The sequence below is a fragment of the Nematostella vectensis genome, chromosome 1, assembly GCF_932526225.1.
Source record: "Nematostella vectensis chromosome 1, jaNemVect1.1, whole genome shotgun sequence".
In the NCBI taxonomy this organism is placed as follows: domain Eukaryota; kingdom Metazoa; phylum Cnidaria; class Anthozoa; order Actiniaria; family Edwardsiidae; genus Nematostella; species Nematostella vectensis.
The window spans coordinates 5751260-5764235 of NC_064034.1; the positions used below are offsets into that span (position 1 = coordinate 5751260).

General features: G+C 39.0%; 2 protein-coding genes across 4 annotated transcripts; one reads left to right on the forward strand and one right to left on the reverse strand.

The window, feature by feature from the left end:
- The first annotated feature begins 3340 nt into the window (after nt 1-3340).
- Nucleotides 3341-9549, forward strand: LOC5519075 (sphingomyelinase phosphodiesterase D). 3 transcript variants are annotated; one of them, XM_001639006.3, is made up of 7 exons: nt 3341-3497; nt 5501-5972; nt 6477-6806; nt 6943-7117; nt 7226-7326; nt 7888-8106; nt 8571-9549. In XM_001639006.3, the coding sequence occupies exons 1-7, from the start codon at nt 3480-3482 to the stop codon at nt 8840-8842; spliced, it is 1587 nt and encodes a 528-aa protein (XP_001639056.1). In that variant the 5' UTR covers nt 3341-3479; the 3' UTR covers nt 8843-9549. The 3 variants fall into 3 exon arrangements, with proteins under 3 accessions (XP_001639056.1, XP_048579261.1, XP_048579257.1); XM_048723304.1 differs by having other exon boundaries at nt 3357-3497; nt 5505-5972; XM_048723300.1 differs by lacking the exon at nt 3341-3497 and adding an exon at nt 5164-5277.
- Nucleotides 9550-10297: 748 nt separating this feature from the next.
- LOC5519074 (QRFP-like peptide receptor) lies at nt 10298-11655 on the reverse strand. The gene has a single exon (XM_001638935.3). The coding sequence runs from the start codon at nt 11549-11551 to the stop codon at nt 10418-10420; it is 1134 nt and encodes a 377-aa protein (XP_001638985.2). The 5' UTR covers nt 11552-11655; the 3' UTR covers nt 10298-10417.
- Nucleotides 11656-12976: the final 1321 nt, after the last annotated feature.

Here is a 12976-nt window from a genome sequence, read left to right on the forward strand (position 1 = left end):
ATAAAAATCTGCATACCGACAATTATTTGCTGGTCTATCTACATGGTCAATTATAGATGTCAACTAGAGATTGTCAACTAAAAATTGCTGGTGTAGATGGGGCTATTTTATTAGCTTCTGATGCATAACGCGTCTATTGGCGTAGCGCAACTACAAACGATGTTTTAAAAATAGTATACGAAATGTCACAAGCTATTAGCGGTCATCGTCCATTAAACACGTATTCCTTCAATATAAAAAGTCATTCCCTCTCAATGGACTCAAGCTCGGTGGCATCAGCTTCAGTGATCAATCGTTCCTTTTCCCATCCAGGTCTCTTTCTCTCCAGGAACTCCTCTGGAGTCTCAACATCCTCAAGTCTTTTTCTCAAGCAAAACTTGAACAACTTGTAATACGCGTACGAAAACGTCCCTACCCCGGCGATAGCGATTCCTATAGCTAACGGACCAAGCATTTAAAATAAGTTCCACTACTACAGGTTTTCATACCTAGGACACATATTCATTGCATATTGGATAACGAACGTCGTTTTCTATTCGGCCAGTATTCACTCGTTTTCCAAACTCTCCTCTGACGCCGTTTAAAACAGATCCAGACACGATTCATTCATGCCTTGATGCGGGTCCGATAAATTCCACCACAGGTATTATAAGCCAGTTTCTATATCAAGAGGTCAGGTTTTGCATTGATGTCTCGCTCCACTCTTTAACTGTTGACTTTTTTGCTTTTTTGGAGAGTAACATTCAGTATAAAGCAAGAACTTTAGGTATTTTGATGAATCCAGATTTTGTGCTCACAGGTTATTAATATTCTAGCATGGTCCACTGGCGCTATTGTGGACTCGATACCACTCAAGGCCTCTGCTGAGAGCGTCAGCTCGAACAAAACATTGAATTAAACATTTATTCAAAACGGGCAGTTTGAATAGATTTGTTTCCTGGGAATTATAAACACAAACAGAACATCTGATTTTTTACACAAAATATCGCGATACCCTTATAATTCCTTTGCGTTTACTTTTATACAGTTATATGGCCTTATATACTAAAAAAATGCATTGAACCTCCCCCTGCACCCCAACCCCTTTTGGTTCTCGTCCGAAAGTACAGAAAATAAGGGTTTTAGCTTCTGTGTCGATGTACTGGAATAAAAAATCGTTATCATCAGACATCAATCGGCATCATCCTATCACTATCGTCATCACCAGACTTCATAGCATCATTCCATCACTATCGTCATCACCAGACTTCAATCAGCATCATTCCATCATCACCGTAATCGGCGTCAATGATCTACCATTATTTACTTTTGATGTTTTTTTTTATATTTCGATGAAGACGGGAGAAGTCATGTGCATTTGTGCTCTGAACGACACAAAAACACCGTGCAAAAACTAGCTGCACATCCCGACAACCGATTGGTTCTAAAAGTCGTGTGTGGTGGACCATCCTTCTGCATGTGGGTAACAAATCGTTATACTATTCTGGTAAATGTGAGGAAATAAGGAAGAGATTTTGTTATTTTTCGGTACAAGAAGAGGACGAAACCTCATGGTAACATGTGGTGTAGAAGAATTCCAGAGGCTTTCCATGTTGGCGTTTGGTTGCATGTGTAATTTTTAGTCTTCTTAAACCTCCTTGCTTCTGTTGTACCCATATCATCAGAAATATGTCGATAATTTGATTATATTTGATGATAAAGATTTATCTTCTCCAAGACTTGTATCAGGCCAATGCAAGCAATTATCTTTATCCATTCAAAACAATGAATATGAATGGCTAATTCCCAGTTTAAAATGGAAAATAATTATGAAATAAAGAATCAAAATAAAAAGGGTAGATGGGCACCAAGAAAGTCTTGGCAATCTACTTCTTACCACCTCCCACATGTTCTTGAAACAGTAGCATTTTTTGGGCAGCAATTTCGTTGTTTGGTGCAGCAATGATGGCTTTTTTGGCCAACAGTTATGGCGTAGGTTGTTTGGCGCGCCGGGTGCGCGATCTTCTTAATTTGATCTTTCAAACAAACTACTTAGCCCACCCAAAAGCACGATCCTGCCTATCAATCCCCTTCCTCTTAAGTCGTTCCCAATATTCGAAAATAAAACATTTCCGAATTACCGACAATGAGAGCCGGCTAGCAGGCTATCCTGTGTGGCGCCAAACGTTTCAAAATTAATTTTCGAAACATAATATCAATTTACCTATCACTTTTTGCAAACAAATCGATCTCAGTTCTTTTGTGTGCTTCTGTCCTAATAGAAGTCGTCACACCGTGTCATGAACAACAGTCACGCAACTTGACTTCGTCTTGTGCGTGTTGCGTACTTGTTCATGACACCTATTAAGAACAGACGCAAGCAAAAATGAGATGTATCTGTAAAATACTTGCAAGTATACACAATCTCGTGACAAATGGTAAGGTTCTTAGCATCATATGGCTAGAATCTTTAATGAACCTATATAACCTACTAACTCTTCCCGTTATTAGTCACCACCACACATCTCCCCACACCACTATAAATTATTATCACTATCATTACTATACACTCGTTATTACAACGCACACGCGGACACTACTGTCTAATTAGCCGTAGATCCTGAATAAACATTCACACGCTATCTTTAAATACATCTACAGTCCAACTGTAGACACAGATACCCCAAGCTCACTGTGTGTATGAATAAATTATAGTGGTTCACGTTTACAGTAAACATATGGGATTGAAATAAGCCGTTCACTTTACTACGAAATAAAACCGTAAAACTCTAAAAAAAAAAATCTGACTTGACAGTGGAGTCTTAAATGTGGTCTGGGTGAAGTTTGAAGCCATTTGGGCCGGCATTCCGAGAGTTATTCATACACACAGTGAGCTTGGGGTACCTATGCTGTAGACGGTACGTAATGCAAGTCTCCTTCGCAGCCCCCAGCGGTCGGCGTCACACAGTCACTTGGACTTGCATGGATATTTTTGTATACTTGCATGGACTTTTATATACTTTCATGGATTATGTATACTTGCATATGAATTTTTAATACTTGCATGGATTTTGTATAATTGCTTGGATTATGCGTATACTTACTATTGCATGGATTTTTTTTTTATACTTGCATGGATTTTGTATACTTGCATGCCCATGGATTTTGCCAAGCGGATTCTTCCCTATCGAAGATCTTAACACTTACTCTATTGCGAATTTGTTTACTGCAAAGAATAGTTGTTTGGTATAAGTTGTTGGTAAATTAACAGGCCCGTACCCAGGATTGGGGGGTGCGAAATCCGAATATTTTTAAACGTTTGGCGTCTAATAATATCAACAGATCAATCTTAGACGCTCGCCCCATGTTCTGCGCGGTGATAGAGAGCTTTGCGGCTATGCGTGTCTGTAGCAGTACCTCTAAGCTCTTCACTAACTTCCTCAGGCCTCCGGCCGCTTCGCTTTCATTGTTCACGATCTACGCCTGTGTTCTAATACAGCATGGCTTTCGAAGATAAGGTGAGAGGAATGTATCTACTAATACAAGTTGCTATACTAAGTGATACGTGTACGGGCGCACACTATAACTTACTTTTAAAAGTGAAAGCGAAATTAAAACTGGTACCTTTGGAACCATTATATTTTTGTGTATTACTCGTGTTTTTCGTGATTTTGTATGCCGTATTCAATTTTCATTTTCCGATATTACGCTGATAAAATCACGAGGAAATGTTTAATAAGATTTCTGCTACAAAGAAAATGTTTTTTCTTCTATTCCGGAGTATTTCAGCGTGAATTAATCAAATAAACAATTTTCAACTCGAGTGCTTTATTGTTTATAGAATAGTCTACCAACTTATTTACACATTTTTGTAATAAGTAAATATCAAAATGCGTAACATACGGAATGACGTCTTGATGGTAAGTTTAATTTACGAATATGAATACATTAAATGTCTTAACGGTCACACAATGCAGTCCACGGTTGCAGTGACGCAGCAGTTTTAGAGTTTTTAGCTGATGTACACCGTGACATAACTTTGGAAAGTTTGAAAATTGGCAAAAAGCGAAAGAGAAATCTCACCTGGTGCCCCTATTTTAATCGCAGTGGCTATATGCCTGACAGTCGGGAAGGTCCTCGATGGACTTAATGCCCGACAGTTTTCAATTTAATCAATTAACCCAGTAAATTGTCGACCTTGTAAGCTCAAAGTACTCTATATTTGTTGAGAAGGGGCAAGCACACCTGAATTGAGCTTTGTTGTCGGTATTGAATGTTTTCCATCGTCTATGTACACCATTACATCGTAATTTTAGCTTGACACTTAAAAATTTGTTACAACTCTGCTTAATGTCGGCAGTTCTCAGTTCACGAAAATATCACGGTCAAATGTCGACCTATTGTATATTTGTTGGGAAAGGGCAAGCGAATCTAAATTTAGCTTTGTTGTCGGTATTGAACTTTTTTCCTTGATTGTATGTATACATTATAAAAACGTTATCAAAGTGACCGGGAAAGGTCTTCAATGGACTAAATGCCCGACAGTTTCCAATTTATTCAAATAAGCCAGTAAATTGTCAGCCTAGTGAGTTCAAATTATCATATATTTGTTTAGAAAGGGCAAATGATTCTAAATAGAGCTTTGTTGAAAACTGTCGGGCTTTTAGTCCATTGATGACCTTTCCCAACTGTCGGGTATATAGCCACTGCGTATTTTTATCACGCGCCTCGGCTTTGTATTTATCGCCTTAGGTCTACTTCTTTATGCTGTCCATGCCGCTGTTAATCTTTTATCGAAGAAAATGAAGAATACCAGCGACACATATATACAAGGAAAGGGGGGGGGGGGGGGGGGGGTTGACTAGGTTTTCGGATCGGCGGATTTGGCCAAGAATGGGCGAATTCAGGGTCGTGGCAGGGGGTGGGGCATTGGGGGCATATACCCCCCCCCCCCCCCCGATATTTAAAAATACATATAAGGAAATGATCAGTAGGGGCGTGGCTGAGCCCCCCCCCCAAAAAAAAAAAAAATATATAATATATATATTCTGTTACTGCGAATTTTGCCGATTCTTGACTAATGCCTAGTGCACACTAGCAACATAACAACATAACGACATGGGCGCGCGCACTATGTGTAGCCCGACATAACGACATGGACATAATGACATAAAAAACATACCAGTCACTAGTCCCAATGCCGCGTGTTTACTGCGAAGAACGCCTGTTTTTATTTGATATACACTGCGCACCGTTCAAACGGAAGCTTTGATACTCTAGCTTCCATCTCTCTTGCTGGTAAGGCTGCCTTACATAGCTTTATAGTCATACAAGCTCGGGTTTGGTCGAATTTTGTTTTCTTGCTGTTAAAAGTACTGGAAACGGAAGCAGGTTTCGCTTTCGTCAAGAACTCGATTGCAAAACTCATGTATGACGCGTGCTATTCCAGCGGGACAGGCATGGCATGATGCAAGTTATCTAAGCAACAGGTTTTTGTTTCTTACCCGTCCTCTATTTTTAGGTAGGCTTCTCCAAGCTCGACAACACGGAAATGAATGTTCATACCGACTCCACGAATGACATACTTGGCGTATCGTACGATGATGGTGCTACTAGATGGAGAAGAAAGACCATGTGTGCTAGATGGGTGATCGCGGTACTGACACTAATATGCACTGGCTTGATTGTTGTTCTACTCCTTACGTTTGAACTACAGTTGAACTGTGCAGCTAAACAGTCTTCATATAACACCAATCTTGACAGTTCTATCAAGTTTTTGATGGTGTCAGATCTCCATCTTGATTCGTATTATGATGCTTCTGTAGCTTCAAAACCAACATTTTGCCGTGGAGTTGGAAATTACAGCACAGCAAATTACAAGGCACCATATGGACGTGTTGGTTGTGATTCTCCAGAAATATTGATTGACAGTTTGGTGAAGGGAATGCGCAGCGTGTACGATGAGAAGGGGGCTGACTTTATGATAATCACAGGTTTGTTTTGAATGAGAATGTTGTTGTTTCCCAGTAATCTTCCATACCCTTTTTACATGGACTTCAACTTTTCATCTTTATTATTTGGCTTCTACAAGCATAAACAAGTGAAGCTTGGAGCCTCAACCAAGGTAGAACAAATTTATGTTATCCCTATTATACATTTGTGGTTGAACAACCTTTATAGAATAAATGGTCACATGTTTAATTTGAAAATAACTACAGTAAATGGACACATTTTAAAATTAATTAAATCTTATTGAAATTTGCTGGTATAGATAAAGTGTGAGGTTAATTTTGAATACTTGATTCAGTGTTAAGCTTTTGTCAAATACAGCTGATATTTTCCTATAATAAGGACCTGAAATAGAATTATTATTATTATTATGGTATTCAAATTAATATTTTTATTATAAAAACTGACAAACAAGCCACAACTTTAAGCCATCCTTCTATATATAAAATAATCAGATATAAAATAATTAAAAATAAATTTCTTTACAGGTGATATGTCTTCTCACAAGACAGATGCCTCCTATCTTCCTAAGGGAAAAACTTCGGAGCGTGTACTTCACAATATCAAGCTTGCATCAGCAAAAATACACAATGCCTTTCCAAAAATACCAGTATTTCCAATGCTTGGTAACAATGACTTTGAAGGGCATTATGTGCTACCAAATACATCCCATGACCAGTGGTACAATAAGACATTAGAGGTGTTTGCTCCAATGATATTATGCAGTAACTGCTCAACTCAGGACACAGCAGCTACGACGATGGCAGAGTTGAAAACAACATTTCTTGATGGTGGATACTACAAGGTCCATATTGCAGGTATGGCATTCCCATTCCCATCTTAGGTATTTACTTGTAACCCCTTCACTACTTGTTCTGCAGGTTTTTATACTTACTAGCCTACTTTGCTTATCAATGCTTAATATTGCTTTTAAGTAGTATTTTCTTCTTTTAGATGGAAGAATGATCCTGCTGATCCTTAACTCCATGTATTGGAATCCTTATGCAGTTGAAAAATCTTACAACGTTCAAGTAATAGCAAAAAGGCAATTAGATTGGCTTGAACAGCAACTTGAGTTTGCCAAAAAGGAGAGCAAAAAGGTCTTCATAGCAGGTCACATTCCACCTGGGTAAGGGACCAATTACCCATTTTTATTTTAATTTGCGCATTTTAGTCTACTAATTAGATACTGATACTTGCAAAAACCTTTGTAACTTTAGACTATTTCCATGTTTAGGATTGACCCATTTGGTGACAAAGGTACACCTTTTTGGATGGAAAATTGCACAGCTCGGTACACTAATATGATTGTTGGCAAATACTCAGACATTGTAGCAGGTATGAAAGCTAATGTTTAAAGATGATTAATTTTAAGGACCAAAATTTCCACCCCTGAAAGTTTTCCAAATGCACTCAAGTGTTTTTACTTAAATCAATCATTTCCCCCTGATTCCCAAACACCCCTCAATTTCTAATCTCTCCTGTTGTGAAAGGCATATATTTTTTTCTTCTGTAATTAAACATTGCTTTAAAGGGGAACAATGCACACCGGCTTTAGTTTAAAAAATCAGAAAAAAAGAGTTGTATTGTTATCTTTCTTAACCGGACATGATTTACTTAACATTAAAATTGTAACATTGAATTTTCTTACACTACTAAAAGGCCTCAAAATATGTTTAGGAGGGGGGGGGGGGGAACAAAGACATTGAGAAAACAGGGGGGTCAGTTATATCCCTACTGGTTATTTCCTACGTAGGATATGGCCCTACTGGGGGAGGGGGGCATGCTGGATCAGAAGAAAGATGGAAATGTAAAGAAGGAAGAAAACTGCATGCCCTGGTAGAATTCAGAATACCTATTATGCTGGCACATTAAGCAGTTATCTTGTTTTTTGTTTAGGTCAATTCTTTGCTCATATTCATCAAGATGATTTCAAGCTGCAAATGTTTAATACCTCTCAACACCTCACTGGTAGTAAAACATCATTTGCCCTCCTCAACCCGTCAGTATCAGTTGTCTACGCTAACAATCCAGCATTCCGCCAGGTCTACCTGGACAGGAAAGAGCTAGCAATCCTGGATTATGACCAGCACTTCCTGGATATTGTCATGGCAACAGGTAAATATATAGAATGTCAATTAAGTGTAAAAAAAATACTTATCATACCTTCATAACTTAGTTTTCAAAAGGTGATTCTGCGTTTGTTGCATGTGATATAAAACAGACGATAGGATTGATGCAAAGTATCATAAGAGGTAGAACAGAAAGCAATAAACGACTTGCACCAACTGATCACGTGACCTTTTGAGTGGCAAATTTAAGGCAAAATAAATACAGAAACGACTGTGCCCGTCGCGTCAGAGAACGGCATAAATATAAAATCTTTCAATGAATATAATCCATTTCGAAATATAAGAAACTTTCTGGCCCAGGGTGCGTATTCATCAAACCCCCTCCGTCCCGGCCTTCAGTTGGTAAATTTTTTGTCGAAGGATCTTCGCAAATACTATTCTTTTTTGCGTATGATACTAAAGGTGTTGGTCTTGGTTCTAATGGCGACTTTCTTTGATTTTCACTTCCAGAATTTAATGCGCCAAACTGGCAACTTGACTACAGGTTTAGTGAGCATTATCCCTCGGCAAACAAGTACATAAATACAGACAGAATCCTGGAGCTCAACCAGAATCTTATCAACCAATCACACGAGAACGCGTGGGCAACTTACGTTTTCTCGCGAGCAGTTAGGTACCAAGCCTCTAGTTACTCACGGTTTGGGCTGTATTGCGCGATGCGTCACGTGATCAAGTCCGAGTACGATAAATGCAGGTCAAATTACAAGGTCCCGGGAGGCTAGTTGTGGAGGTAACCTAATAACAAGTGATGAAGAATCTTATAGTTTTGTATATATATTTTTTCAAATGTGTATTTTTCTAGAGAATAGTGTTTTCAATTGGAATTTTGCCGGCTTTCGCGATTTTACGTCAAACGTGCTATAATCACGAATTTTTTTATGCCAATCTGAGCGCGCATTTTCTAGCGCTCTTCAGATCACGGTGATACGACAACGCTAAATACTGTATTAAAATCATTTAACGATACTTTTTACTTTTCTTTAACATCCCTGCCACCCACACGCAAAAAGTATCTTCCTTCATATCCACCCGCTAGTGTCATGTCCATTTTCATTCTAGTGTGGTTGAGAAAGCCTTTTACTTACAGAGAGATCCTATTGTAATAGGTTTTAATAGACTAGAACAGCTAATAATGTGATTTGCATTTCATTTTATTGGATGTGATTAAAAGGCCTAACTCTAATGAAGCAGGTGATTTACCTTAATGGCTTGTTTAGCTAAGAGGGATACTTTTTTATGGGGCGAGGGAGCTAATGCTATCGAATAGTGTAATGTATTAACCGCATATTTTTTATGGTCTCCCCAACACGATTCGGTCCTACATTTTGGGTATGAATGCACATTGTAAAGCTATATCCTAGTGTTCTTTGGATACAATAAGTCTGTCCTGAAGAAGTCTTATTAAAGACGAAAATGTGGCAGAGTCGAATACTTGTTTTTGGTGTATTGTATTTATTCTTCTGTTTCACGAACACGACTATTTGGGCTTTTTGTGTTTGCTAGTTTTCTTTGGTATGTAGAAACATATTGTTAGCATATTATGAGTGAAGGGGATCAGAATGTTGCGTGAATAATCGCTCACTGTATAGTGCGGCACAAGCTACAATAAGCATTGCCAAGATGGCCGCGGCTGTGACAGAAACATGCAACTTGGTGTCATGTTACACCTTGCGAGAACATTTCACAGAGGTAAATAACATTTTAATTAGCTTTATGGGGGATTTCCCCCCAGCATGCTATAGTAAAAATTACATCCGAGCTAAAAGGTGTCAGCGCAAATGGCAAATGGCAGTTCTACGACCGAAAGGTGCTAAGGGTAGTAACTCTTTGTAAAAATAATGGTGGTAAACAAACTAAAGCGATGTCAGAACCATACATCAATTACATTTAATGGATAGTCGTATTTTTTATTATTTTTTTTTCTGAATTTAGAGTAAATATCATTGGATCCAAGGGCCCTTTCGGTCGTTAAAGTGTCATTTGTCAATCGTCATTGTTAATCCATAGTACCCCCTTGGGTAGCAGAGGTTCGAGCTTTGTTTACTGTCACGCTGTCACGCTGGCCTTGGCTACAATGAGCGCCTCGTAGCCAAGACCAGCGTGACAGCGTGACAATAAACGAGTGAAGCCCGAGCCTCTGGTACCCAGGGTACCACAGTGGAGAAAAACAAAGGAAAGACACAGGAAGGTTCTTTTTATTAGTTTTCTATGAGTATGGAGACTGTTATTTTTAACTGCTATTCTAAAATGGTATAAAAAAATAAGCTTGGATGATTAGCATGGATGATTATAAAGTGTTATTTTCCCATAACTGGTACATTCCTGGATAAAGTGACGCCATTTTTACTTTCAACCCCCTTATCCCTACCATCGTCATCGATAAATCTCAAACTGCGCATGCCAGGAGAATTACCAATCATCATAGTCACAGTAAATTGTTTGCGCTTGAAGCAATAACTGAAGGGTTTTAGTGACAAAACTTCCCTTTTAAAGGTCTTGCTGAAGGTAAAATACACAAGGGGGTTTAGTGCGCCGTTTGCCCGCACTAGGAATTCCCCTGTGAAGTATAAAGGCCTAGGGATGTGTGTGTCGGAGAAATAAGCCATGAAAGTGACGATTTGCAGCGGCAACCAACAGCAGACGAAAGCGACAAGCACGACAACGAGCATGCACACTATGCGCCGTCGCTGACACACCACAAGGCGCTGTTGCTCCCTGTTAACGTTTCGGACAGCTTTCTTGAACCACAGTTTTTGTCCAATGATGGAATACAGCACCGTCATCGTTGTGAATGGTATGATGTAGATGATGATAAATAACATGACGGTGTATACTTTAGAAGCAAACACTGAGTTACTTGCAATTTCTTTCCAGTTCTCGTCGCAGTAAAAATCATCCTTATAGTTGTCGACTGTAAGGACGATAATCAAAGGAATCATAATTGCAATACTAACGATCCAGATGCCTAAAACGATGGCTTTTAGTAGTTTTCCAGTCATTATATGATTCATCGGTTTGATGATGGCGATGTAGCGGTCGAACGCGATGGCGGTCATCGTGAGCACGGAGCTTGCCATCAATCCAAACGCTGAAGAGTTGACGATCTTACAGGCGGCGAGCCCGGCGCTACCACCCACCAGTAGCCCGCGCCCCGTGATGTTGACCATGAAGGGCGGCATGGAGATACAGGTGAAGAGCAGGTCGCTCACAGACATGTTCACCAGCAGGTAGAACGTGGCAGTCTTCAGACGAGGAGCCTTGAATACCACGACGACGACGAGAATGTTACCCACAAGTGAGAGGACCCCGACTAGCGCGCAAGCCACAAGTTTGAACACGTCTTCCGTTGTTGTGCCGCCATGCACTCCAAGAGATCCATTCATTGCAGTTCCTGATACTGAGCTATTTTTTTGGTCCAATGACGAATTCATTCTAGGGTTCGCTATAAACCTTATTTTTTTAAATGGTGTTGAAACACCATCCAGCGCGTCCACTTTGATCCATCATAATATGCTACTGCAGTTGTCAAACATAAAATTACTCGTAAAGAGTGTTAAATACTTAATACATCAATTATATGGCAAAAAGGTAATCTTATGCCTTATACTAATGGCAGTAATGATAATGACAATAGCGCATGAGTGTATTATCTATCGTCAGCGTCTATGAATAAACGTGTCTCCAATGGCAGAACCATTCCTTGTTAGCTCAGAGTAATAATCAATCTAATTGGCTCTTCCATCTTGTCTCAGAAAGTCTGAGCTTATTTTAAACGACAAGCTCGACCTAGTCTTGCCTCGAAGGCTTCTTTTTTCGCAAGCTGCAGACGCCCGCCTGGAGTAACAAAATCTAGCCGTTAAAGTTATGGTTTAGGGAAATATCACAAGTAACCGCGCACACCCTTGGCGGTCAAAAAGTGGGTCATTTCTTATTAAGGAATCTTCAAATACTATGCTTTTCCATATGATACCTATGACAGCGCACCCCCCTCAGCCAATCCTAGGTACGCGCCTGAAACTTGCTAATTATCTGTATCTACATGTGTAAATATTATACTGTGTCAGTGGTATTGTCCCAATAAAGGGGTCGCGCGATATTTTGCTAAAGATGATTAGCAACCGAAGGATTCTTTAGAGTCGGATCTCGTGAGAGAGGCGGGTCGGTAGTGTGATCGCCACATGATCAACAATATATCTTGACGTCTGAACAACAGCCTTTTAGGATCCTTTTTAATCCACACGTTTTCTAAGTAACTCGAAAATATTATTTCCATATCCTTATGTTCATAATTTGAGAAAAATTGAAAATAATTTTCTATTCTTTATAGTATCAGCATCACACAAGACAGTATAAAATCTCTTCCACCTGGTTTGATATTATTTATTTGAAAGTTGTGTTATTACACCATTTTTGGAGATTTTATGCCAATGCGTTTAGTTTAATCAGAGTGCTTTTTCTGGTTATGTGCTGCTCAATCTTCGCTAAATTGCATGTCTCAATTTACATATATAAAGACTAAATGTTCGAAAAACCCTCTCAATTTGATCTTGTCTAGATTGCTCCTATTAGATATTGATCTTAATATTTAAAGAAAAAATAACTCGTATGGATTTTTTACATAAATTTTTCTAAACCCTGGTCTTTCTCTACTATTTATCTGCATTAGGCGGTTTAATGGATATAATTCAATTATTAACTGTTTTTTTTTTTTGTGATTTCCAAGTTTTTTTTATCGGCCTCGATCATGTTGTTTGGTATTAGATATAGGAATATTTCACAAATAGAAAATAGAGAAAATGAAAGGGAATAAGTCGTTCGATCTGCCTAGGACTAGAAAATTAGAATGCCAAACTTAT

Bases quoted from the DNA above. Each gene is read 5' to 3' on its own strand.
- LOC5519074 (XM_001638935.3), bottom strand. From the start codon at position 11,551: ATGAATTCGTCATTGGACCAAAAAAATAGCTCAGTATCAGGAACTGCA.
- LOC5519075 (XM_001639006.3), top strand. The intron at 6,807-6,942 runs GTATGGCATTCC...TTCTTCTTTTAG, and splicing joins CTACAAGGTCCATATTGCAG to ATGGAAGAATGATCCTGCTG. The intron at 7,327-7,887 runs GTATGAAAGCTA...TTTTTTGTTTAG, and splicing joins ATACTCAGACATTGTAGCAG to GTCAATTCTTTGCTCATATT.